General features: G+C 50.4%; 1 protein-coding gene across 1 annotated transcript in view; it reads left to right on the forward strand.

Annotated features, from left to right (window-relative positions):
* Nucleotides 1-26,414, forward strand: part of OCA2 (OCA2 melanosomal transmembrane protein) — a 147,591-nt gene that overhangs the window by 88,764 nt on the left and 32,413 nt on the right. The window contains exons 20-23 of the mRNA XM_024561890.3: nucleotides 4,777-4,836; nucleotides 5,410-5,514; nucleotides 10,182-10,275; nucleotides 16,189-16,282. Coding sequence (XP_024417658.2) covers nucleotides 4,777-4,836; nucleotides 5,410-5,514; nucleotides 10,182-10,275; nucleotides 16,189-16,282 — 353 coding nt within the window. The remainder of the gene's footprint in view (nucleotides 1-4,776; nucleotides 4,837-5,409; nucleotides 5,515-10,181; nucleotides 10,276-16,188; nucleotides 16,283-26,414) is intronic.

Consider the following 26,414-nt stretch of genomic DNA (forward strand, 5'->3'; position numbering starts at 1 on the left):
TCTGAGTGAGGCTCCTCTTTCCATTGCTGGTATCGGTGACTTGTGACCTGTTCTCTCTCCCTTCCCCTCTGCTTCCCCGTCCCCCTGCCTCTCTTTCTCCTCCTTCTCCTTCCCTCTCTGCCTTTCTATTCCCCAGTTGCCTGTGAGGGAGTGAATACATTTTTAGGCTTAACTCTCGATTGAATATTTTCTACTTGCTTTCTATTTTATTTTTTTTTCTTCTTTTTACTTCCTTTTAGTTCAGTTGGTTGTGTTTTTTGCCCCCTAACCTTTGAAGATAGTGCTTAGGTTTGGTCTTTTCATGCTTCCTATTTTCCAGTATGATATTTAAGACCACCAATTTACTGTTAGCATAGATTTAGCTGCATCCTCCAAGTTTCGATATGTGTTTTTACTGTATTTACACTTTTAGTCATTCAAACACTTTCAATGTCCATTTTGAGTTTTTGACTCATGTTTCTTTTTTTCTTTGGCCAATTTCCAAAATGATGGTGGATTTGTCTATTTTGTCTTTGTAGTTCTATTTATGTTTTATATATTTTGAGGCTGTATGAATTTAGAATTGTTAACTCTTCATGGTGAACCAACAAACAGTTACAAAACTTAAAAAATTTGCAAGGTATACATTTATTTCTAGCCTTCAACTTTCAACTTTTCTGCACTTTTATGGTTTAGGAGTGTCTTTGGCAAAGAGCATGGGTTTGGGCATAAAACTCAACGTTTTCATTTGCTCTGACAATTTTCACCTTTTAAGTAATATATGTTCATTCTGTTTACACTTAATGACATGAACTTATATGTTGGGGTTTAAACCTCCCCTCTCTTTATTAGTCTTCCCTTTCATATTTTTATTTTCAATCCCCTTCGTTGCCTTTGTGTTCACCGGAGATTATTTAAAATTCTGTGCCCCATTTTTGGCAGTTCTCTACCTTTTCCAGGATTCTTTTGGGGCAACCACCTTCATCCTTAGCTCACTGAAGGCTGGTGGTACTTTTACAATCTTCAATCTGTTTTCTTCAAACAGAATCCCTCTTCTGTGTTCTGTAACTGAATTCTCCCAGACGCAGATTGGGGATGTATGGAAATCTTTTTCGGTTTCTCATTCCCGTTCTTTGTCTTCGTGTGTCCTTGGCGATCCCAGAGGATCATTTTGTGACTTGATATTCATCAGCGGGGCTCTTGAGTGCCTACATTTGGGGTGCTTTCTCCCGGAAATGGCTTGTGTCTGCATCCACTGGGTGCCAGGCAGTGATTCAGCCTGTGCTGAGGATCTCGGTTCAGTGTGGGAATCCTCGTTCAGCCTACGACCTCATTGCTGCTCATGCCTCAGGGCTCTGGCGTCAGCATCAAGTTCAAGGCCATTCTGTGCTGCCCATGCCTGAAGCTCCCAGGCAGCAGAGAGAACATATCCATGGGGAGAGGATTCCGTGGGAAACATTGCTTTGTCTTACTAATTCACTAATGTAACAACTGTGTGTTTTTTTAAAACCCTCAACTGAGGATATGTTTATTGATATTTAGAGAGAGAGGAAGGGAGGGAGGGAGAGAAAGAGACAAACAGACAGACAAACATCGATTGATTGCCTCCCGTACATGCCCCAACTGGGGATTGAACCTGAAATGTAGGTATGTACCCTGACCAGGAATCGAACCTGCAGCCTTTTTGGTGTGTACAGGGATAATGTTCCACCCAACTGAGCCACCTGGCTGGGGCCAAGTGTGCTTTATCCAGGATCTATTTATTTGGCTTGTGAAAGGGACCTTTAGTCCTCCTAGTATATTCTTTTGAAAAAAGTTGATGTGTTGTATTTGCCTCATTGCAATGGGACCAGGATGTCAGACCACGGTGGCATCAGCCTTGTGTGACCTGTTTCTGCAACAGAAGAATGAGGAGGTGTCCCATGGTGAGGCGACTGTCTTTCACTATATACATCAGCAGAGGAGATGGTGATGTGTATAATCTTCAACCATACTGAAGCTTGAGTTTGCTGACGTGTACAATGTACGTTGTACACAGACACCTGTAGGCTTGGGAGGGGGAGGTGTCGCATGGTTATTTCATTTGCCATTTTATAAAAGTGGACTTCAGTGGAGGTTGCATTTTCCTCTTCTTTTGGCTTTTCTCCCAATGAAGAGATCAGTTACCGGTACTTGGGACTGAATAATTAGCTGTCATGCTCAAGCGCTTTGAAGATTTTCTTTTATTTTGTCTCACGCTGCATGCTGCCAATCGCGATATTTGGATTAATCACGTGACCTACACATGAAATCGCATAGTTGTCTGAAGCTACCTGTTGGGACCTGCACAGAACTCGATTCGATATCTAACAGAGAATTTTCATCTCGTTTAGACCTTAGACTTCTTTTTAAAACGATTTTATTTATTTATTTTTAGACAGAGGGGAAGGGAAGAAGAAAAAGAGGGACAGAAACATCTATGTGTCGTTGCCTCTCGCGTGCCCCTTACTGGGGACCTGGCCCTCAACCTAGTCATGTGCCCTGACTGGGAATCAAACCGGTGACCCTTTGGTTCTCAGGCCTGCGCTCAATCCACTGAGCCACACCAGCCACGGAAACACCTTGGTTGGACTTTGTTTTCAGATGAGATTGGGCACGTTCAGGGTGGGGTGGCTGTAGACTGGCCTTTGTTTTCAATGATTAGTACATATCATAATGGAGATGTGGCTGCACTTAAGTTTTTCACAAATTAAAAACTGTATTTTAGTCACATTTGGATTCCACTAAACTAGTGGTTCTTCACAGGGGGTGATTTTGTGCCCCTGGTGACATTAGCACCGTCTGGGGACATTTTTGGCTGTTGCACTGCTTCCGGCACATCCCTTAGATGCTGCTCAACACCCCCCCCCTCCACGCAGGACAGGCCCACAGCAAAGAATGGCCCAGGGTGGGGGTCGGTGGGTGCTGCACTTAATTGGGGGGGGGGGGTGTCGATTGTAAAGTATATACATGTCTAATTGCTATGCTGTGAGCCTGAAACTCAGAGAATATTGAAGGCTGTCAGTGAAAAATAAAAATAATTAAAAAGATTTTTAAATGATCGGACTCCTCATGTCAGCAGCGGTGAGACCAAGCAACCCTGCTCTGAGTAGATTTCTCTGAGGAGTTAGTTGCTACACTAGCAGAATTCTGATTGAAGACCCACACTTGAACTTCCTTTATCTACTCATTTATTGAAATTATTTCCCTGTTTTAAAACACTGTTTTATCCTGGCTGGTGTGGCTCGGTTGGGTGGAGCATCGTTTCTTATACCAGAAGGTTGGGGGTTTGATCCCCAGTCAGGGCACGTACCTGGTTGTGGGTTTGAACCCTGGTTGGGGTGCATATGGGAGGCAGCCAGTCGATGTTTCTCTTTCTCTCTCTCTTTCTCTCTCACTAAAACCAATAAACATATAAAGAAAGAAAGAAAAAGTACTGCTTATTAAAGTATAGTTGACATACCAGACGACCTTAGTTTCGGGTGCACACCACAGGGATTTGACATTTACATTCCTTATGGTGGGACCGCCACAAAAAGTCTGGTAACCTCTGTCACACACAGAGTCACTGGGATATCGTTGACAGTCTTCCTGATGCTGGGCTCTATAGCTTTTCTTTTTCTTTTTCCTTTCTTTTCTGAGACAGAGAGGGGAAGGGAGGGAGGAACTGAGAGAGAAACATCAATCGGTTGTCTCTCCTACTCTCCCCTGAACCTGCAAGCCAGGCATGTGCCCTCACCAGGAATCGAACCCACGACCTTTTGGTTTGCAGGATGATGCCCAACCCACTGAGCCACACAGGCCGGGGCTGGGTTGCTTAGCTTTTAAATGAAGGCCAACAAGCAGCTCTACGGAAGATGGGGAAGTTTCAAACTTATATTTAAACGTGGGCGCACTGATGGTTTTAGTTTTTATAGTCAGATTCGGCATGGTGACATCACTGTGCGTAGGCCAGGTTTGAGAGGTGCGGGGCAGCTGTCACCCACTTCTGGTGGCCTGCTGGTGCTGTTCCCTGCCCAGGACCCGTCATGGGCAACAGAGCCACCCCCTTAACTCCAGGGCTCGGACGAGGCCGCAGCCAGAGCAGACGGCACCTGCACCCCACCTCTCTCTGGACACAGGTCCCTGGCTCTGTCCAGTGCTTCGGTTAAATAGATCTGTCCTTCCTTCCTTTGACGGTTATATAAACCCTGCCTCTTCTTCTTTTTTTTTTTTATTCTTCTAAATCTCTGAGATGCTTAACTGTGAAAGAAATGTGAGGTGCACCTTCCGTGGAAGATCAGTGTGGAGGTGTGAGAAGCAAGGTGGCCTTCCACTGGAATTTAAATTGAATGTGGCCGTGAACACAAATAACATTTTTTTTCTAGATTGTATTTATTTACTTTTCGAGAGAGAGGAAGGGAGGGAGAAAGAGAGGGAGAGAAAGATCAATGTATGAGAGAAACATAGATCGATTGCCTTTCCACACCCCCTACTGGGGACCTGGCCCACAACCCGGGCATGTGCCCTGACTGGGAATCGAACCGGTGACCTTTTGGTTCACAGGCCAGTGCGCAGTCCACTGAGCCACACCAGCCGGGGTGGCATCCTTGTACTTGCTTCTCCATGATTCCTCAGTGAGCCTGTGTGATTCGTAGTATCAGAGGCTGGTCTTTTATAAGAAAGAGAGCCTGAGCTTACCTTTTGTCCCCTTATTTCCATCTCAAAGATGTGGCTCTTTAAAGTTTGCATATGTTCTCAGCTTTAAAGTGATTCTCATCTTTTGTCCATTTGTTCTAGGCGCTGGCACATCTGCACTTGATAGAGTACGTGGGCGAGCAGACCACTTTGCTGATAAAGGTACATTACATGCGGTGGTACAATGCGTTCCAGCCACCGTGCCTTTGATTCTGTTTAAACAAAAAGAAATCTGGCAAGAATAGGTCACATTAATTATGTAAAAAGCACAGTCGGGGGCCTGTTTTATCCTGGGCAGCCTGGAGATGAGGGAGTCTTTTAAAAAATAGATATAATGATGGATACCTGTAACTTTGCTATTAGCCTTTGGTTAAAACCTAAGACAGACAGACAGCAATCTCAGGAAGTGATGGTGAGAGGTCCCAGCTGCGGCACTGTGCCGGGACCACAGGCGGGTGTGACCAGTGTGACCAGTGTGCTGCCACCAGGCCCAAGGCCACCCGCTCCCCGGGCACGGCTGGCTGACGTGGACGTGCCTGGGGCTCCTCCGTGTGACCCGTGGAACCCGGCTGGGCTCCTGGCGGGGTCGGGAGGGTGCAGGCTGCTCCTGTGCACACACGTGGGCCCTCCCAGGCCTCCCTGTGTGTCCGACGCAGGACAGATGCCATGCATGCCAGGACACGAGGGCAGCGTGTCCCGAGTGCGTGTGATTAATGCTGCATCTGCCCTTTCCAGATGGTGCCAGAGGACCGGCGCCTCGCGGCCGCCATCGTTCTGGTGGTGTGGGTCTCCGCACTCGCGTCTTCCCTGATGGACAACATACCGTTCACAGCTACGATGGTGAGTCGCACGTCTCCCTGGGGGACAGGGGCCCAGCGCTCAGCCTGGAAACAGTCTGGGCTCCTCTTTCCGGCTGAGGAGGCAGAGGCGGGGTCCTGGCCACTGGATGCGCCTGCCCACAGGAGGAGGCCAGAGGGCACGGCCAGGCAGCCGCCTGATGGGCTGTGCGCAGTGGGTCCACCCCCCTGACAGCTGCCACTGCTCAGGGAAAGAAAACACAGCTTTTTGTTTTGCTCTTGAAGAGCACTGGGCGGCGCCCCGAGACAGAGCCTGGATGAAAGCATTTGTCCTTTATTCCTCATGGATGTGGAAGCCGCGTGCTCTGGCTGCCTGGCTCCTGGTGTGGGCAGGGACGGGACTCTGAATTGTCCGTGGGCCCCAGACCCAGGTGACATCGGGCTGCACATGAGAGGCCTTCACCGGGCGGACACCCAGTGTCCCCACTGGGCCCTCTGACATGGTCGCTGGCTCAGCTCACGGCAGCACTGTGAGCCCCGGTGTGACAAAGTAGAGGCGGGAGCAGGAAGCTGGGGGCTCTGGGGCGCCCCACTCCCTGCAGAACACTGTGCAGGGGCTCCCCAACGTCCTAGTCAGAACCATGGGACCCAAAGGCACAGAGCAGAGACACTGGCACTGAGCCAAGGGCGGGCCGGTGTCCAAGGCTGCGCTTCTCCATGTCATGGGACCTCAGGGTGACTCCTCGTCGCCCCCACGACGCCTGGAATTAGGGCATCTCTGCGTTGGCTCTCCAGCCACCTAGCTACGAGGCCTGGGCCCGGCAATTCCGAGCTCCTCCGTGGCTGTCAGTGTGTTTCCACGAAGTCTCGAGTGACACTGTAGTCCGCAGGGCTGGGGGGGCAGGGGGCGGCCCCTGCCGGGCAGACCCTGTGGTGGGGGCCTCCTGCAGAGGGGACTGTGCCCGGGTCTGGGTCTTGGTTGAAATGGAGTCTACGGAAGCCCTGTGAATCCGAATTCAGTGATGTCCCACGGGGTGGTCACAGCCTGAGGACTTGGTCACCAACTGTTACCTGTTCTTCCTGGTGGCCCCAGGTGCTCACAGCGGGTGTACCCCACACCTGGGGGCGGGGCTTCCAGGTGTCAGGACCAAGGTCCTCCCTGGCTCTCTGGGACTGAAAGACTCATCCTTATCATGACAGTTTAGATTCCTCCATTTTCTTAAAAAAATGACACTTTTATGAATTTTTAAAAATCCTCACCTGAAGACATATTTATGGATTTTAGAGAGAGAGGAAGGGACGGAGGTTGGGAGGTGGGGGGGCAGGAGGAGAGAGAGAGAGAGAGAGAGAGAGAGAGAGAGAGAGAGAGAGAGAGAGAGAAAAGCATGGATCTCTTGCCTCCCGAATGCACCCCCACTGGGGATCTAACCTGCGACCCAGGCATGCGCCCTGACTGGGGGATCGAGCCCACAGCCTTTGGTGTATGGGACGACGCTCCAACCCACTGACCCACCCAGCCAGGGTGAAAAGGACCCTTTTGATATTTTTATTCCTCAAGTTTGAATAGCAACTTAAAATTTAAAATCAAAACATAAATCTAGGAAATCACAGGTAGTATAACAGCCCAAACTGACCAGCCCAAAGGGGGACATTGTAACATCTGTCCCCTCTACCTCAGGCTGTCTCATCTGTTCAAGATAGTTACCTATAATACCTATAAAGTATTATAGGGAACGTTTTCCTGTTCCTCCCCCACCCCCAGGGCCCCTCCCTGTCCTGAGGGAGCTACGCTCATGAATTGGGGGCGAACTCATTCATTCGATGGCACATGGGGGAAGGGAAGAAGGGAGGGGTCTTGGTTTATGTGCCACCGTGGACGGAAAAAAAACACTGAGTCCGAAGCCACAGCCTCACGTGTGACTGCGGCCAGCTGAACCCCCACAGTTCAGTGGTCCGGCTTCCCCAGGGCAGCACATGGCGTCTGCGTGGCTGCATCAGGGGTGGTGTGGAGCCGGGTTTCCTCTCCAGCCTGGAACTGGCACAGAGTGACCTCAGGCAGGAAGTGGACATGTCCCAGTGGGCCGTGGGTGACACGGGGACATTGGGCGGGCGCCAAGGTCTGGGCCCCTTTCCCCACTCTCTCCCCTGCTCCTTTCCGCGTGGGTGACTTTGTCCACTTCTTTCCCCTTCAACTGTGGTGGTCGGGGTACGGCCTGTAGATTGCGTCCTTAGACACCCCCGGACATGTCCTCAGACCTGGCACGTGGCCAGTGAGCTCCACGGGTAAGGAGCAGAGTTGAGAGTTGATCCATGGCCAGACGTACAAGCGGATTGACGTGTGTTGTCAGATGTGGTCCAGATGCACCGTGGCCTCTCCACTCAATCCGTTCTGCTACGGCGGGTCGCTGTACCCACTGACCTCTTTCCACTCGCCCTGCAGGCCCAGGACCCGTGTCTCTTCAGGTGGCTGGTCTCTTTCCTGTTGTGTGCGGTCTCTCCCCATCTCTGCCCTGAGCCCCTGCCTGTCCATCTTCTTCCAGGGCTTTATTTTCAGCCTCCTGAGAAAATTGTTTTCTTTTGGAATCCTTCCAGGTATTCTTAAGCAGCATGCAAGTCAATTTTTCAAATTCCAAGCAGATAATCTGTTTCTAAGAGAATAGTTTTGTATGTTGAAATTTGTGGTGACTAATGTACTCAAGTTTATTTCTGCTTTTTTTTATGGTTTTGTATTTATTATGCCTTTTCTTTGCTGATTATTTTTTTTCTGTCATCTCCTAACTTCTCTTGGACTGATAAATCTTATCCCCTGCCCTGGCTGGGTGGTTCAGTTGGTTGGAGCGTCATCCCACGCACCAAAAGGTTGTGGATATGATTTCCGGTCAGGGCACATACCTAGGTTGTGGGTTCGATCCTTGGTTGGGGCACTTATGGGAGACAGTCCATCTGTGTTTCTAACATCAATGTTTTTCTCTTTCTCTCTCTCTTTCCTTCTCTCTCCGCCTTCCTGTCTCCCTAAAATCAGTAACCATGTCCTTCAGTGAGAGTTAAAAAAATCTCACCCCCGAACTGGTTTGGCTGGCACTGACTTTATTCATAAGTCGTTAGGGGGGATCATTCTGTAGGGATTGCACGTAGCTGTATCCACATTCCAGCTGATCAGCTATTGTATCAATAGCTGAAATGTAGATACAGCTACGTAGCAATCAAAACTTGCAAGCCCCAGAGCCCTCTCTAGGTCTAGGATAACAGGAGTTTGTGTGAAGGTAGCGCATGGTTTGTGGGATTTCTGAAGGCCACTCTGGGTGGGGGTCCACCCCATGGAGCCCCTACATCTGCTGCTTTGTGTGGCTGCTTGGACCCGTCTCTTGATGCTGGCCTGAGTGCTGGGGCCTCTGTCACTTCACCCTGGGGGTGCCAGGCCACGCTTCTCCACACCCTCCAAACTGCCGCTCCGTCAGGAGGGTCTACTGTGGGAGTCCATGTCACAGGCCCGTTCTAGCTGCAAAGGAGGCTGGGAAGGGAAGGTTCGGGCTCTGCCTTGGGGAACCAGAGCTCGTGAACCAGAGTTCCTCAAACACGGGAGTTCCTCAAAGGCCCTTTCAGTGCCTCCTTAAATACCTTCTCTGCGTTGCTTTCTGTGCCCCCCACCCCACCACGGCCTTGCTTATCTTATGGGTTCCCATAGCACTGTGCACAGCCCCACTGGGGCGTCATTAAAGTCATTGCCAAGGTTTGCCAGCAGCTGCATCCTCTTACGTACGAGCTTTGTGCCTGGCACGAGAAGGTGTTTAGTGAGTTGGACTTGGGGCCACCTTCCTTAGCATGGTGCTGGGCGTCTCTCTTGTGCCTTTGACTGTGATCATATTTTTATAACTTATTTAAAAAAATATTTTATTTACTTATTTTTAGAGAGAGGGGAAGGGAGGGAGACAGAGAGGGAAAGAAACATCAATGTGTAGTTGCCTCTCGCGCGCCCCCTACTGGGGAACTGGCCCATAACTGAGGCATGTACCCTGACTGGGAATCCAACCGGTGACCTTTCAGCTCGCATGCTGGCACTCAGTCCACTGAGCCACACCAGCCAGGGCCCTTTGCTGTGATCTTATTTGCTGCTGGTAACAGCCATCCCTTCCACGGTGTCCTTCCCTGTCCTTAGACCTGACCTCTCCTCTACATTGTCCCTTCCCTGGGGCAGCCACTGTCACTGCCGACCCACAGGCCCAGGTCCTGGTTGGAGGCATCTCTTTGTTACCAGTGTTGGGCTTCTTGGCTTCCTCAAGATGGAAATTGGGAGGAAACCCCATGGAAAGTTCCAGACAGATTTTATTAAGCTTGTGCTTGAGCACCAGGGAGGCAACACAGGGGAAAGGAGGGGTCTCAGAACTGGCTGTGCGTGGAAGTAGCAGCAGCTGGCTCTGTGGTTACAGCCCCAGGTGCCCTGCGAGGCTCCACATGACCTGATCCCATGTAGGACTCACAGCAGCAGCAGGGTGGCCACAGGGAAGGAGGGCCGGTGGGTTGTGCGGCCAGAAGCAAAGACGCCCGATGGCTCACACTCCAGGCTGTGTGGGCTCCAGAGCTCACTTGGCTTGCTGTCCAACGTCCTGCGCTCCCTGCTGTTTGACGGCTGGAAAAGTGCTTTGGCTTTTGACGGTCAGTTGTGCACAGCAGCTCCCCTGGGTGTGACATCACTGTCCTTTCCCTCTGCAGATCCCCGTGCTCCTGAACCTGAGTCAGGACCCTGAAGTCAGCCTGCCCACGCCGCCGCTCATGTACGCGCTGGCCTTCGGCACCTGCCTGGGAGGTAAGGGGCCGCTGGTGCCGGAGGGGGCCCGCTGCGCTGGGTGTCCCGGGTGTGCCAAAGCCCTGAGGGCCATGAGGGGAGTCCAGCGGTTTCCTGGGGAGACACGTATCTCCAGCTCCGACTGGAGCAGCTGTGCAGCCAGTCAATTCCTCTGTCTCGTCCCGCCTCCCGCAGGGCTGCCCTGACACCCCAAGCCCGTGGCCTGAGGTCGATCATTACTTACGTCTCCAACCCGGGCCCACGCGGCTCCCACAGTGCATGTGGAAACATGTCCCCTACGTGGGGTTTTGTTCCTTCAGCCTCACGGAGCCTCTGCTGTGACCTGACATTGGGCTCATGAGTGGGGACAGTCGCTGAAGCTAAGATGGTAACAAAGGGTTATTCTCACAGCCCTGTGGAGCGCTCCAGGGAACGAGGCGGAGCCTGAAGGGCAGTCTGACCACGCCCCAGTGAAGGGCGGGGGCAGCTGGGTCTCAAAGGGAGAGGAGCACCCGCCCCCCACCCCCCCCCACCCCTGCTACCCACCTGCTGGTCCTGATTTCCCCAGACCTTGTAGAGCGAAGGTGGAAGGGTGACCAAGGAGGGACACTAACAGGGACCATTTACATGGCCAATATCCTAAAATATAACTGGACACTCCTTCACTGAGCCCCTTTCGGAAGCAGGGACACAGCTGTAACCAGCAATGAAGGTGTCAGGATATTTTATTTTAGTTTTTAAAAGACTTTATTTATTTTATTTTTAGACAGAGGGGAAGGGAGGGAGAAAGAGAGGGAGAGAAACATCAATGTGTGGTTGCCTCTTGGGTGCCCACTATTGGGGACCTGGTCCACAACCCAGGCATGTGCCCTGACTGGGGATCAGACCAGTCTCCCTTTGGTTTACAAGTCGGTGCTTTATCCACTGAGCCACACCAACCAGAGAAGGACTTGGGATATTTTAAACCTATGGGTCTTTGAATGGTGCCTGTTCCTGGTCCAGTAGACCCTCTGGGTATTAACTCTACACTTCTGTGGAGGGGCCTGTCTCACTGACTCTGCGTTTGACATTTAAAAAAATTTTAGAAAAATATACATAGCATAGAGTTTATGGTTTTAACCGATTTTCTTAATCCTCACTTGAGGATATTATTACTACTACTACTACTACTACTACTACTATTATTATTATTATTGATTTTAGAGAGAGGAAGTGGGGGAGAGAGAGAAACATCAATGTGAGAGAGAAATATCTGTTGGTTGCCTCCCAACACTCTCCAGCTGGGGAGGGAACTAGCAATCTAGGTATGTGCCCCAACTGGGAATCGAACCCGTAACCTTTTGGTGTATGAGATGATGTTCCAACCAATGGAGTCACCCGTCCAGGGCAGTTTTAACCAATTGTAAGTGTACAGTTCAGTGGCTGTAAGTGCTTTCACACTGTTGTGCAACCATCTCCAGAACTTTCCATCATCCCAAGCTGAAACTCTCCTTATTACACCATAACTCCTTCTTCCCCCAGGGCTTGACGTTTTGATGGCTGTTTTAAATGAAACTTTTCAGTTGGCTGGAGAAGTGTCATTTGCTGTGTAAATTGTATGTGATACACTAGATAGTTTGAAACGACAAACAAAAATCTTTCCTTGTCCAACGCCAATACCTCTTGGCTGTTCTTTTGACAAAGAGCTAAGAACAATTGAAATGAGTCTTGAGAAAACGCTGCTTCCCCCAGGGTTTCCTAGAAAACAGAGGTGGAGTCAAGTTTGCCTGCGGCCACTTCTTTGGGACAAGTGATGGTGGGGACAGAAGACAGAGGGAGGAAGTGAGCAGAGGTGGAGAAGGGGAGAAAACAAACACCGCGGTACGTCGGTACTTGTCATGCATTCGTTCTAGAACTCACGAGGAGTGCAAAAGCCAAGGAACACCAACCAAGGGATGAGGGATGAAGCATTTCTTCTTGGGGGGGGGTGGCGTCACTGCTCACACAAGTTCTAGCAAGCCCGACGAGTCCCGAGCGAGCACTGAGTGCTGAAACATTTTTTCTCGTCACAATGTGTTTGACAAGCTCTGAAGCCGACGAGGACCGAGGCGTGGCTGTACATGGTGCCACGTTCATCGGGTGGGGCCTTTCTAGCTGGGTTCTGTAGAAGCGCTGTGTCTTGGAGGGGATGGAGGAGGACAGGGAATTATCTGTCTTTTATTCATTCCCTCCTGTCTCCCGTCTGTCATCGGTCACGTTTGCTGCAAGGAGCTTCTTACTCCGGTTGGGACTGATAAGGTTTCAAGAGTCCGTTGTTCTTAACACCACAGAGAACAAACAAAAGAAGCAACAGGAGCTACAAAAATCAGAGTTTAAAACACCATCAGAACTGTGAACATGCACAGAGACCCACGGGAAGTGAAGTGCAGAAAGTGACAAGCTCCCAAATTTGAAGGAAATTAAAACGTGACGGGATCTTAAGCAGGTGATGGAATGTGAGAAATGAGACGTGATTGGACGTTGGCCATGGTGCTTGTCTTGGCCCCGCAGGCGTGGCGCAGGCAGGGTCCGGGGTCATTGGTATTTTGCGCCCGGTGCTGACCGCTTTCCCCAGCTGGTGAGCCTACGTCCAACCCCGAAGCCTCAGTTACTCGTACGCTCCATTGTGGTTGTTGGTGACCTTGACCATCGAACTCTTTCATTTTATTTCTTGCCATATCCATGTATTAATTGGCTAAAAACCAACCAAAACTAATTTCAATATCTACTGGCAAGACACAGAGAACAAATAAAAATCAAGACCGCTTGAGGCCCCGGCAGGCGTGGTATCCTGGCCAGTTGTTACCTGGAGAGCACAGGCCATCCTCTGGCTGTGAGAACCCTGTCGTTTCCCTTCGGTCACGTTCACAGCTTGTGTGGCAGGTGGCTCTCCCGCGTGCCAAGGGGAATGCCAGCGTGGAGAATTAATTTTATGTTTTCTGGCCAGTGGAAAATCATCACTGGTCTGAAAGCGTGGCGTTCCACTGGGGAGGCTGCAGACATAGAAAACGGCCACCGAACATAAGGTTGGGCAGAGTCTGGAAGAACGTTTGGTCGTGCCTGTAGACGCCCACGTGTCAGTCACCTCTCCACGAAGGGCCACCGGCCACCCACATGCAGCCCTGCCTCTTGTGCTCCTCTGTCTCCAGAAGGTGGAAAGATGGCTTCAGCTAGAGAGAGCTGACAGCTAGGATCGCTCTGGCCCCACCACATGGAGTCTATTGATGGAACTCATGTGTCTTTTTTTTTTTAATCTTCACCTGAAGACATTTTTCCTTTGCTTTTAGGGAGGAAGTAAGACAGAGAAACATTGATTGGTTGCCTCCTCCACGTGCCTGGACCGGGGATTGAACCTGTAAGGTTTTGGTTACGGGCCAATGCTCCAACCAGCTGAGCCACGCTGGCCAGGGAAAACCCATGTCTCTTTAATTAATAAGATGCCATCAAAGCCTGTTAACATCTTATTAAACTGCTGACACCACCGTGGAGATTCTGAATGGACCCTCACGGTCTTCGTCTTATGTGTGCCCAGCAGGGAGGGTGGCTGACGGCACAGGACCAGGACGACTGCCGATCGCAGGGACCGACGTGGGGGTGGGCAGGTCACAGCCAATCAGAGGGAGACATGACAGGTGTCTCCTGGGGGAGGGGCCCAGGACAGGCAGGGGCCAGCTGCTGTCTCCCCACACGGGTCACGGTCATGTGGTATCAGGGCGCCTGGAGTCATTTCCTACACTGAGGGGGCAGAGCTCGCAGTTCTGGGTGACACCCCTGAGCCCACAGTCAACAACGCTGACTGCCTGTCACAGGAGATAAACCCGCCCCCTCATTCTGCATCTTTTCCTTCGTGTAACCAAACACCCCTCGCCCTGGCCTGCTGGCTCAGGTGGTTGGAGCGTGGTCCCATACACCAAAAGGCTGTGGGTTCAATTTCCGGTCAGGGCCACGCACGGGAGGCAACCGATTGATGTTTCTCTCAAATCAATAAACATACCCACGGGTGAGGGTTAAAAAGAAAAAACATCTTAGTATAAGAAGTGGTCAGTGATTTGCTCACGGCTCAGCAGATGGGGCGTCTCCTGAATCCAAAGCTGCTGTTCTCCCGCCTGCACCAGCCACGCGCTCTGTTCCTAGTGTGTGCGGGGGCTCATCTGCTCGGCTTGTCTCGCTGACCGATGACCTGAGAAACCTGCTGGGGAGCCTCCTGATGCAGCTGTTAGCCCCCATGCTTCCTGCCTTAGATGTGGCGTGAAACCATCTGTGACAGGAAGGCTGGGCCTCTCGCCAGCCCTCTGTCCCCAAGGTTCTTGTTAGATGAGGTGACAATGGTCCAGCAGGATGGATAGGCAAGAGAGTGGGATCTCGGTGCCCAGGGCAGGGTGACAGTGCCCGAGGAGGCTGCTTGGGGCCATTGCGGCCTGGGAAGCCCTGCATCGCCACCTGCTGGGGACTCCCTCTGACTGTCTGACCCCTTCCCTGGATCTCTCTGATTCCCTGGGACCCTTCCGACCCCACCCTCCCCCGAGGTCTGTCCCCTCCCTCTGAGGTTCTCTTGTGCTTCTAGATGGAGAAAGTTCTCTGCTTCTAAGCATTCATGTGATTCGGTTAGGCCCACCCAGGCTGCTCCCCCATGCCAGGGATTGTGCTATGTCCCTGGTGATGCTGTGAATGAGGGACGTCCCCATTGTCCTGTTCTTACAGCCCTGCCCAGCTCCTGGCTTCTTCCACAGCGTCCCCCTTGTGGAGGACAAGCCTGGCAGATGGCGTGGCTCTGAGGCTGCGGATTCCACATGCTGACCACGCTCTGTGACACCAAGTGCGAGTCAGGGTGCGGCCGTGACCCTGTCTAGGGCCCTCCCCGCCTGCTGTGTGTTACTGATGTCCAATCTCTGACGAGTCCCTCCCTCCGTGCTGCATGCTCGTGTGTCACGGTCTCCCATCCTCACACACTCAGCGGTCACGCACACATGTCAGAGCTGTGTAAGCTGGCCGGGCCTGGGTGGCCTGTCCATCCCTGGGCTCTGGCTTCTGGGACGGGGCAATAGAAGATGCTGCTGACCTTCATCAAGCAAACCCACCCTTCCCTGCCCCCGCCGCTGTGACTAGGGCCGGCCTTGGGGCCCCCCTCCCCCCCAGCATGGGTACGACTGTGCATGCACACATGTCTCCCGCCGAGGATCACGTGTACTGTCAAAACAGGCCCGCCCGGGGGTCATGTGATTAACCCACTGTCAGTGCCCCACCTCCATCCACAGAGAGGGTTTCCTGGTGTGGGGTCAGAGGGATGCACTGCTCAGCTGAGACCCCATCCCCGGCTCCCAACACACACAGCCCCTCCTGTCCACGTCCATACACATCTCTGCTCCATTTTCTTCTAGAAGGTCAAGGCCACCACACCCCACCGCCACTCGTTCTTTCTCTTACCCTATAAGCTTCCCCTTTTCCATCACCTACGATAGCCATAGGCCTACGCATAAATGAACTGCAGTGTTTATAAGCAGTGAATTGATGTTGGGGGTCACTGGCAGTTTTTTTCTCAGATATTTGCAAAGCAATCACTTTGATCGTGCCTGTGAAACAGTCATCAAGTCGAAAGCCTGTGCAGTGATTCGATTATTCCAGAACAAAAGGGGACAGAAGCTTTCCACCACGATAAGCCAGGGCTTGATTTTATTTATTTTATTTTTTATTTTCTTAAAAAAGATTTTATTTATTTATTTTTAGACAGAGGGGAAGGGAGGGCCAAAGAGGGGAAGAAACAACAAGGTGTGGTTGCCTCTCGCGCGCCCCCTGCTGGGGACCTGGCCTGTAACCCAGGTATGTGCCCTGACTGGGAATCCACCAGGTGCAGGCTGGCGCTCAATCCACTGAGCCACACCAGCGATGGCTGACTTGACTTTCAAATTTCGGTTTCAGGTAACGGGACTCTGATGGGGGCATCGGCCAATGTCGTTTGCGCAGGAATCGCGGAGCAGCATGGCTACGGCTTCTCTTTCATGGAGTTTTTCAGGTATTTCCAAGCCTTTTTTTTTCCACCCAAGGATATACATACTGATTTTAGAGAGAGAGAAGGTGGAGAGGGGGGGAAGAAGCATTGATGTGAGAAACATCGATAGGTTGCTTCTTGTACGCGCCCCAACCGGGGACTGAACCCGCAACCCGAGCCCGTGCCCTGGCCACGGATGGAACCTGCAGCTTTTTGGTGTACGGATGGCTCTTCAACCAACTGAGACACCCGGCCAGGCTCAAACCTTATTTTAAATTTCTGTTTCTATTTTAAAAGTCTCTAAGCTTACTCAATGAAAAATAAAAGAGCAATGCATCTCTTAAGTGCTGGGATAGGCGTGTTTGCAGCGATTACAGTCTTTGGCCTAGCTGAGGTTAGCTCAGAGAAAAACACATTAAAAATGTATGGCTGGGATTAGCTTCCACACAGAGGGTGACTCAGGCATTCTGATGAACTCAGGGTGAGTCCAAAGGACCGGCTGCCAGGCCCTTCCATATTGCTGTTTTCTCGAAAGTTCCAGTGAGGACTTGTGCTTTGATGGTCCATGACAAGTGTGCCTCATGAGAGGCTGACGTCCCCCTCCTGGACTGTCCTGCACAAAGACCCCCACTGGGAATGGCCCAGGGTCCTCCTAGGCATCTGCCAAGCTGACAGCTCAGAGCTGTGGGCCCTGGTCGGGGTTCGCAGGGACCGGGGTCTGCTAAAGATTTGTGACGCCAGCGCTGGCTGAGGGGGACAACCTGAAGCCCGCGGAGGGCTCTGCAGGGCTCTGCCTGCGGGGCCCAGGTTTGGGGACAGAACCCTGGCTGCCGTGCCCAGTGAGGACTGGCTTCGGTCCCTGCCTACATTGAACCCTGCCTTCCGCAGACTTACTGCGCTGGGGTGTCTGATCCTGAGCGCCAAGAGATAGTTTTGCCAGGACATTGGTTTGAATGACACTCCCAGGAGACTTGGGTGTGGGAGGGGCACCGAGCTGGGGAGCGAGCCTCTCTCAGTGGGACTTGGGGCTCACTGTTGGCCTGAGGTTAAGGGACAAGGTCCAGAACTTAACACTCGACGGACTTCCTGTTTGGACTCTGGGCCGCTGCTGAGTATAAAAGCGACGATGCTGTCGCCTAACGAGAATTCTCTCTGGAGCAGGAGCAAAGCCTTCCTGCAGGGACTGTCGAGGCAGCAGGATGGCCGCTCCCTGCCAGAGCCTCCTCTCAGGGAGGGTCCAGGCCCAGAGCACCGCTGAGAAGCGGGGTTCAGAGACCCGCAGAGACGGCCTTTAGCCCAGTAATTCCAGACTCCCCCATTGACCAGGGGCCCACTTTCTGCACAGCTGGGGGGCTGTAGTGACCCTGGTGTCGCTCCCCAGCTGCTGACAGCCACAGGCTGGACTCAGACACGAGACCCTCACAGCCAGTGAGCAGCAGTGGCTGGCCGGCCTCTGTGAATAAGCGCCAAGACATCTGCGTGGGGGGGAAGGCCAGGGTCCTTGCCATGCGGGGCATGCACCAGGTGCAGGGTGCGAGCCCAGCGGGCGGTGCGCGTGCGCGTGGGTGCGAGCCCGTGGGTGGTGTGCATGCGCTGTGAACTTGGGTGGACCTGGCATTTTTGTGCTGCATTATGAGGCGGTGTAACCAGAGACAGTGTCAGAGCTGGGGCTGCTCTCAGTGACTTGGCGGCTTCAGAAAGCTTGGGGCCAGACCAGCAGGGGGCTCCTTCAGCAGCTGTTCACGAGGCCTGTGGAATCAGGAAGGGAGGGAGAAAGAGAGAGAGCGAAACGTGGATTGGTTTCTCTTGTACAGACCCCAACTGGGGACTGAACCCGCAACCCAGGCCCGTGCGCCGACCAGGAATAGAACCTGTGACCCTTGGGTTTGCGGGACAATGCCCAACCCACTGAGCCACACCGGTTAGGGCTGTTAACAGAAAATTTTAATCGTTCTGTGGCCTGCCTTTTATTTTTCCTAATATTTGTGAGCATTTCACCAGTTCACTAATTATTCCTCCAAAATAGAATATATTTATAACTCTGACATGTGGAAATACTGCTATTTTAGCTCTGTTGAGCATTTAGGTCCTGGCTGGTGTAGCTCAGTGGATTGAGTGCTGCTGTGAACCAAAGGGTCACCAGTTCGATTCCCAGTCAGGGCACATGCCTGGGTTACGGTCCAGGTCCCCAGTAGGGGGCGCATGAGAGGCAGCCACACATTAATGTTTCTCTCCCTCTCTTTCTCCTTCCCTTGTCCTCTCTCTAAAAATAAATAAATAAAATCTTAAAAAAAAAGAAAGAACCTCAATACGCATCGAGCATCCAGGCACGCTGTCCTCTCCCATCCCCGAACCTCAAGGACATCTACTGCTGACATTGTCCCCGCCCCTGCTCCCTCTGCGAGGCTAACAATAGACGCACGTTTTGCTCAGCTAATTCCACTGAGATTAAATTCTCTTCTATAAGTACTGGAGATTTGCATTTTTTATTTTGTGCATTTGCTATTCTTATCCTTTGCCTATGTCAGTCCTATTGAGGGATGTGAACTTGTCCTATTTTGGGGAACTCTCTTTACATTGAAAAGAATCAGTTCAGATATACATGCCGTGACTATGGTTTATAGTTTATTTTTGTAGTTTAAACTTGGCAAAGGTCTCGCAGATGTTCCATAGTCACAATTAGGAATCTTCAAGAATGTCTTTTCTATCTCCCAAACAGGTAAACTTCACCTGCATTCTTTTCTAGATATTTTTCTGGTTTTCACTTAACACTTTTCAAATAAACGTCTTCCAGGGTAATTGTAGATTCACATAAGAAATGATACACATGGATCTCATGTATCCTTCACCCAGATGGTAAGTTCTAGAAAAACCTGTGGTACCATATTACCACCCGGATATGGCCACTGGTGACCCAGGCCCACTGGGGTCCCTCCTGTGGCCGGTTTATGCCATACCCCCTCCCTCCCACTCCACTCCCTCCTGAACCCCTCAACCACCAATCCTTGTCCATCTGAAACTCCATCATTACAAAACTGTCATGGAGACGGAATCATACAATAGGTGTGACCTTTGGGGACAGCTTTCTGCACTCACCAGGGCTGCCTACCGATCCATTGAGTCGTTTCGGGTGCATTTTGGGGTCTGTACCAGGTGCCACGGGGATGCACCACCTCCGTACAGTGACTCGCCCTCTGCTGGACGTTGCGGTTGTTCGCTGTTTGGGGCAGTTGTGATACTGTGAATAGTCGCTCTGATATTCACGGACAGGTTTTGAATGTAGGTTTCAATTCTCCTAGGGGTGAAATTACTGAGTCATAAGTTAGTGTGCAGTTAGTTTTTACATTTTTTGAATCCTTACCCAAGGATATGCTTATTAATTTGAAAGAGAGAGAGAGAGAGAGAGAGAGAGAGAGAGAGAGAGAGAGAAACGTGGATTGGTTGCCTCTCATCCGTGCCCCAACCAGGGATCAGACCCGCAACCCAGGCGTGTGCCCTGACTGGGAATCGAACCTGCAACTTTTTGGTGCACAGGGGGACGCCCCAACCAGCTGAGCCACCTGGCCAGGGCTGTCTAGTTAGTTTTTAAAGAATTGCCAAATCAAATTCTTTTCCAGGGTGGCAGTACCATTTTCCGTTCCCACAAGCAGTGCGTAAGAGATCTGATTTGTCCGCCTCTCTCCATCCTGCAGGGTGGTCCTGAGTTTTATTTCAGCCATTTTGGAGCTGCGTAGTGGTATCTCACTGTGGTTGTAATTTGAATTTCCCAAATGGCTAGTGGCATCGAGTGCCTTCTCTCACCCTGTCCCCTTAGTAGGTCTTTCTCAGGGAAGTGACTGTCTGCGCCTTTTAGGTGGGTCTCTTACTGTTGGGGCATGTTTTGTGAATCAAAATAAAAATGCCTTTTTCCTTTAATATGTGAGGTTAGCTCATTTACATTTATCAATATGACATACACATGTCATATGATTTAATCATATTGCTACATGCATTGCTCTTACTTGCTATTTTCTCTATAGTATGTTTTTGCTTTCTTATTTTGTAAAATTTCTCTTTGTAATTGGATATGTTATACTTTGGTTCTGGTGACTACCTTTTCTTCTCATACTTATCAAGTGACTTTTGCCCTCTCTGTTTTCTTATTTAATCTTGAGTATCTGGTTTGTCTCTCTCCTTTCTTTAAATCTTCACCAGAGGATATATCTATTGATTTTTAGAGAGAGAGGAAGGGGGGAGAGAGAGAAAGAGAGAGAGGGAGAGACATCGTTGGATTGCCTCCCATAGTGACCTGACTGGGATTTGAACCTGCAACCTTTCAGTTTGCGGGACGACTCTCCAGCCAGCTGAGCCACCACCCAGGGCTGGTTTGCCTCCCTTTAAGGGCACCCTGGGACTTCTCCTCTTGCTCCTTTAACAATTGACAAGTTTATCCTACTTTCCCTTTTGCTTCTAATTTCTTCACCTGTTTACTCATTGAATTATTTCTCCTTTCAAACCATATAACATGTATATGTCATTCTCCCTCTGCCCCCCGCCCCCCAAGTCCCCAGCCACTTCCCAGTTGGGGCCAGCTGTGTAAAGGGAGGGAGCCGCCCGCCCATGCCAGGGGGACAGTGGCCGCAATTCTCACAGGCCCACACCTGGGGAGCTGTCCCATACAAAGCCTCCTCCCAGAGATGCTTCTGCAGGATCCGTGTGTGAACGCCCAGCCCAGACCGGCTTTCCCTTCTGTTCCCTTGGCCCTCATGCCTGGTGGGCATCGAGGAGTTGAGAAGCAGAAAGTCCTGTCATTTCCCTCAGTGTCATCTAACGCAGAAGGTGCGTCTGTCACACATGCCACCGAGGCGCACTGTGAGGCTAGAGTGGAAACTGGCTTGTCACCTCCTGCTGCCTGGCCGAGATGTCATGGTGGGGGGAGGAACGGGGAGCCGTCCCCAGATGGAGTGGGGAGCACGCTGAGGTCAAGGGCGGGCGGGGAGCCCCTAAGGCAACGCGGCCTGCTCCAGGGAGACCCCCACGGAGGCCGGGGCGTCCCCCAGAAGGCCTGGGTGACCGGGTGGGCTGTGTCACAGTGCTGTCACTGCGTCCTCACTCCCCGTGGGGACGGCTGTGGCCCCCAACACCCGTCTGTCTGTCTGTCCACTCCCAGCCCTGGCCCCTCCCCCTCTCTGCTGCTCAGCCTCGGAGAGCCCAGGCCGTCCCCCCAGGGGGCCCTGGAGGCTGGTGGCCCCTCCGTGTCTTCAGCAGTGCAGGTCCCTGCTGTCTCTCCTGCACGCAGTGAAACCGCGGTGACCAGCGCACGTGCGCTGAGCCGAGGCAGGTGCGGGAGGAGGGAGGCGCCCACGGCGGGGCATGGGGCTGCCTCCTGGGTGCCAGCCCGTGGAGCTGCAGGGACGCCCACCCTCCTTAGGTCCTCGAGTCCCCAGCAGTCACTTCTCCAGGAACCTTCTGGGGTCGGGTTTCAGTTTTGTCCCACGCGTGACTGTGTCACCTCATGATAGTGTAATGACTGTGGGTTATTCAAGTCCCAGGATCAGGTCTTAATGAAAACTTTAAAATTCCTAATTGTTCTCCAACAGGGCCACTCAAGAGTGCAGAGCCGGGCTGGGTGGCTCAGTTGATTGGAGCATCCTCCCGGGCACCAAAAGGTTGCAGGTTCAATCCCCAGTCAGGGCACATACCTAGGTTGTGGGTTCGATCCCTGGGCGGGACACGTACAGGAGGCAACCAATCGATGTTTCTTTCTCTCTCTTTCTCCCTCCCTCTCTAAAATCAATAAATATAAGTATATCCTCGGGTGAGGATTTTTAAAAAAGTATTTAAAAAGTATTTAAGAAAGTACTGTGTGCTTGGTGGGCCCTCGGCTGGCCTCTGAGAACCTGGACTTCTGGAGGCTGCCACCACCTCCCGAGTGACAGGAAGCCTCGCTGTGCTGATGTGTTGGCACAAATGACGTGGTCTCAGCAGACACCTGCCCCCTCTGGTGTCTGGAGCTGGGGTCCGTCCAGGCAGAGGTGCCCAGGTGAGTAGCCCTGTGAATGCCGGACCCTAGAGAGCTTCCCAGGCAGTCGGCACCTCCCTCATGCTGTCCCAGCTCGAGAGTCCTGTGGGGCCCCATGGGGACAGGCTGGTGTCTGCTGTCCCCCAGACCCTGCCCCACGCCCTTTTGCTTGGCTGAGTTTGCCCCGTGTCCTCTCGCTGAATGAATCGTGGTTCTGAGTGTGACTGTACACAGGGTCCTGGGAGCTCTCCTAGTCTGTCACGGAAACAACGGTGGCTTTGGGGACCCTGATACATAATATCTTGAGACAGTTTGAGTCTCAGATATTTGAGTTAGTAATAATATTTTCAGAGATGCAAAAATGATTACCTCTAATGGATATCATTTTCTTTTTTATTGTGGTAAAATATACATAACAGAATTTCTCATCTCATCCATTTTTTAAACAATCCTCATTCAAGCATAAGCTCATTGATTTTAGAGAGAGACAGAGGGGGAGAAAGAGGAACACTGATGTGAGAAAGAAACATCAATCAGTTGCCTCCTGTATATGCTTCCTCTGGGAACTGGGGATCAAACCCGCAACCTAGGTATGTGCCCTGACCGGGTATCGAACCTGCAACCTTTTGGTGCACAGGACGATGCTCCAACCAGCTGAGCCAGCAGGCGAGGCCTTCACCACTTTTAAGTGCACTGTTCAGTGGCGTTAAGTACATTCAGGGTGCTGTGCCACCATTACCGCCATCATCCTTAGAAGCCTTTTCATCCTCACAAATGGAGACTCTGCCCCTATTAAATAATAACTCCCCTCTCTCACCTATCCTGTGCGTCGGCAACCACTGACCTGCCGTCTGTCTCTACACATTTGACTTCTCTAGGTAGCTCATGTAACGTAATTGTACAGGCGTTGTTCTCTGCATCTGCCTTATTTCGTGCAGCGTGATGGTTCACCCATGTTGTAGCGTGTGTCAGAATGATCATCCTTTTTCAGGCAGAGCAATACTCCAGTGTACAGCCCTGGTTGATGTGGCTCAGTGCATTGAGTGCCGGCCTGTGAACCAAAGGGTCGCTGGTTTGATTCCCACTTAGGGCACATGCCTGAATTGTGGGCCAGGTCTCCAGTAGGGGGCACTTGAGAAACATCCACACATTGATGTCTCTCTCCCTCTCTTTCTCCCTCCCTTCTCCTCTCTCTAAAAATAAATAAATAAAATCTTTAAAAATATATACTCCAGTGAATGGATACACCACATGTGGCTTATCCATTCATCCATCACTGGACTCTAGGGTTCTTTTCTACCCTTTAGCTGTTGTGAATAATGCTGTTGTGAACGTGGGTGTGCAAATAACTGGCGGGATCCCTGCTTTCCCTTCTTTTGGGTGTGTTATATGATAATTCTATATGTTGAATTTTTGAGGAATTTCCATACTCTTTTCAATAGTGGCCACGCCATTTTACATTCTTCAGTATCTCCACATCCTCACTAAAACTTGCTATTTTCTGTGTTTTTGATAATAGCATCATAAAGGTTATGAAGTGGTATCTCATTGTATGTTTTTTTTTAATCCTCACCTGAGGATATATTCATTGATTTTAGAGACAGAGGAAGGGAGAAAGATTGAGAGAGAAAGAGAGAGAAACATTGATTAGTTGCCTCCTAATAAGTCCTGATTGGGAATCGAACCTGCAACCTTGATATGTGCCCTGACCAGGGATCAAACCCACAATCTTTTTGGTGCCCAGGATGATGTTCTAACCAACTGGGCCACCTGGCCAGGGCTCTAACTGGTAATTTTTAAAAAAATAAATTACTTTATTGTTGAGATTTGGTTGTACAGGCAATTATAAAAGAGAAATTATGGGGATCGTTAAATCTAATGCCTTTGCTTGGGATATTAAAGCATTTCAAGTGGAAATGATTTGAACTCAGAAAGAACAAGTTGGCTACATTGTCAATAGTCCATTGTTCCAATGTTTAGACTGAGAATTGCCAACTAGAAAAGTTACTGATCTTTTGACCTGATTTTTTAATATCGAACTTATATTTAAAAAGAAAAACGTAGGTTTTGCCAATTGAATTTCACATAAGTGCATGCCATTCCACTTTCATTATTTCCTTCCTTCACATCAGCGTGTCTTCATTGGCTGCCCTGAATTCGAGGCTGTGATAATTTTCTCTTACTTTGTACATCACAATACTTCACATGCCTTCAAGATAAAAAACAAACAAACAAACCACCATGTAAAATGGTTTCAAGATGTACTTTGATATAGGTTACGCTTTGAGCTGGTGGAGTTGAAGAAGTTACCTGGATTCCCATTTATAGTACAAAGCTATTGATGAGCTTCATTATTCCCTCTAGTTCAAGTTCATAGGCCCTTTTGGCTCCCTAATATGTCAGGGTCTATTGATTGGTTCTTTCCAAATGCTTTTAAAAAATTTTTATTGATTGATTTGAGACAGAGAGAGAGTGAGAGAGAGAGAGTGAGCGTAATTTGTTGTTCCCCTTACTGATGCACTCATTGGTTGGTTCTTTTTTAAAAAAATATATTTATTGATTATGCTATCACAGTTGTCCCATTTCCCTCCTTCACTCCACTCCAACCTGCCCACCCCCTCCCTCCCACATTCCCCCCCTATAGTTCATGTCCATGGATCATACTTATAAGTTCTTTGGCTTCTACATTTCCTACACTATTCTTACCCTCCCCCTGTCTATTTTCCACCTATCATTCATGCTACTTATTCTCTGTACCTTCCCCCCCTCCTCCTCCCACTCCCCTGTTGATAACCCTCCATGTGAGCTCCATTTCTGTGGTTCTGTTCCTGTTCTAGTTGTTTGCTTAGTTTGCTTTTGTTTTTGTTTTAGGTGTGGTTGTTAATAACTGTGAGTTTGCTGTCATTCTTACTGTTCATATTTTTTATCTTCTTTTTCTTAGATAAGTCCCTTTAACATTTCATATAATAAGGGCTTGGTGATGATGAACTCCTTTAACTTGACCTTATCTGAGAAGCACTTTATCTTTCCTTCCATTCTAAAAGAAAGCTTTGCTGGATAGAGCAATCTTGGATGTAGGTCCTTGCCTTTCATGACTTGGAATACTTCTTTCCAGCCCCTTCTTGCCTGTAAGGTCTCTTTGGGGAGTTCCCAGTCTTATGGGAACTCCTTTGTAGGTAACTGTGTTCTCTTCTCTTGCTGCTTCTAAGATTCTCTCCTTCTGTTTCATCTTGGGTAATGTAATGATGATGTTCCTTGGTGTGTTCCTCTTGGGTCCAGCTTCTTTGGGACTCTCTGAGCTTCCTGGACTTCCTGGAAGTCTATTTCCTTTGCCAGACTGGGGAAGTTCTCCTTCATTATTTGTTCAAATAAGTTTTCAATTTTTTGTTCTTCCTCTTCTCCTTCTGGCACCCCTATAATTCGGATGTTGGAACGTTTCAAGAGGTCCTGGAGGTTCCTAAGCCTCTCCTGAATTTTTCTGAATTCTTGTTTCTTCATTCTTTTCTGATTGGATGTTTCTTTCTTCCTTCTGGTTCACACCGTTGATTTGAGTCCCAGTTTCCTTCGCCTCACTATTGGTTCCCTGTACATTTTCCTTTGTCTTAGCATAGCCTTCATTTTTTCATCTAGTTTTCGACCAAATTCAACCAATTCTGTGAGCTTCTTGATTACCAGTGTTTTGAACTGTACATCTGATAGGTTGGCTATCTGTTTGCTGCTTAGTTGAATTATTTCTGGAGCTTTGAAGTTTTCTGTAATTTGGGCCATTTTTTTTTTGTCTTGGTGCTTCTGTTACTTAAAGGGGCGGAGCCTTAGGTGTTTCCTGGGGCGGTGCGGGGTAATGCTGGTCTCTGTGCTGTGACGCTGTATGTGGGGGAGGGGCCGAGAGGGAGCAATGGAGCCTGCTCCACTCTCTAGCGGATTTCAGTCATTCCCTCTGCTACCCACAATCAAATTGGGCCCTTCTGGTGCTGGTTCCCAAGTGGGTGGGCTTGTGCACGCCCCAGGCCCCTGTGGGTCTCTCCAACGACCTCTCCTGTGAGGCTGGGAGTCTCTCCCGCTGCTGCCCCAACCCCCGCGGGTGCTTTCACTCAGAGGTTTGAGGCTTTATTTCCCCTCACTGGAGCCCTGGGTTACGCGGTCTGCTTCGCTCCC

The sequence above is a fragment of the Desmodus rotundus genome, chromosome 10 (assembly GCF_022682495.2).
Source record: "Desmodus rotundus isolate HL8 chromosome 10, HLdesRot8A.1, whole genome shotgun sequence".
Classification (NCBI taxonomy): domain Eukaryota; kingdom Metazoa; phylum Chordata; class Mammalia; order Chiroptera; family Phyllostomidae; genus Desmodus; species Desmodus rotundus.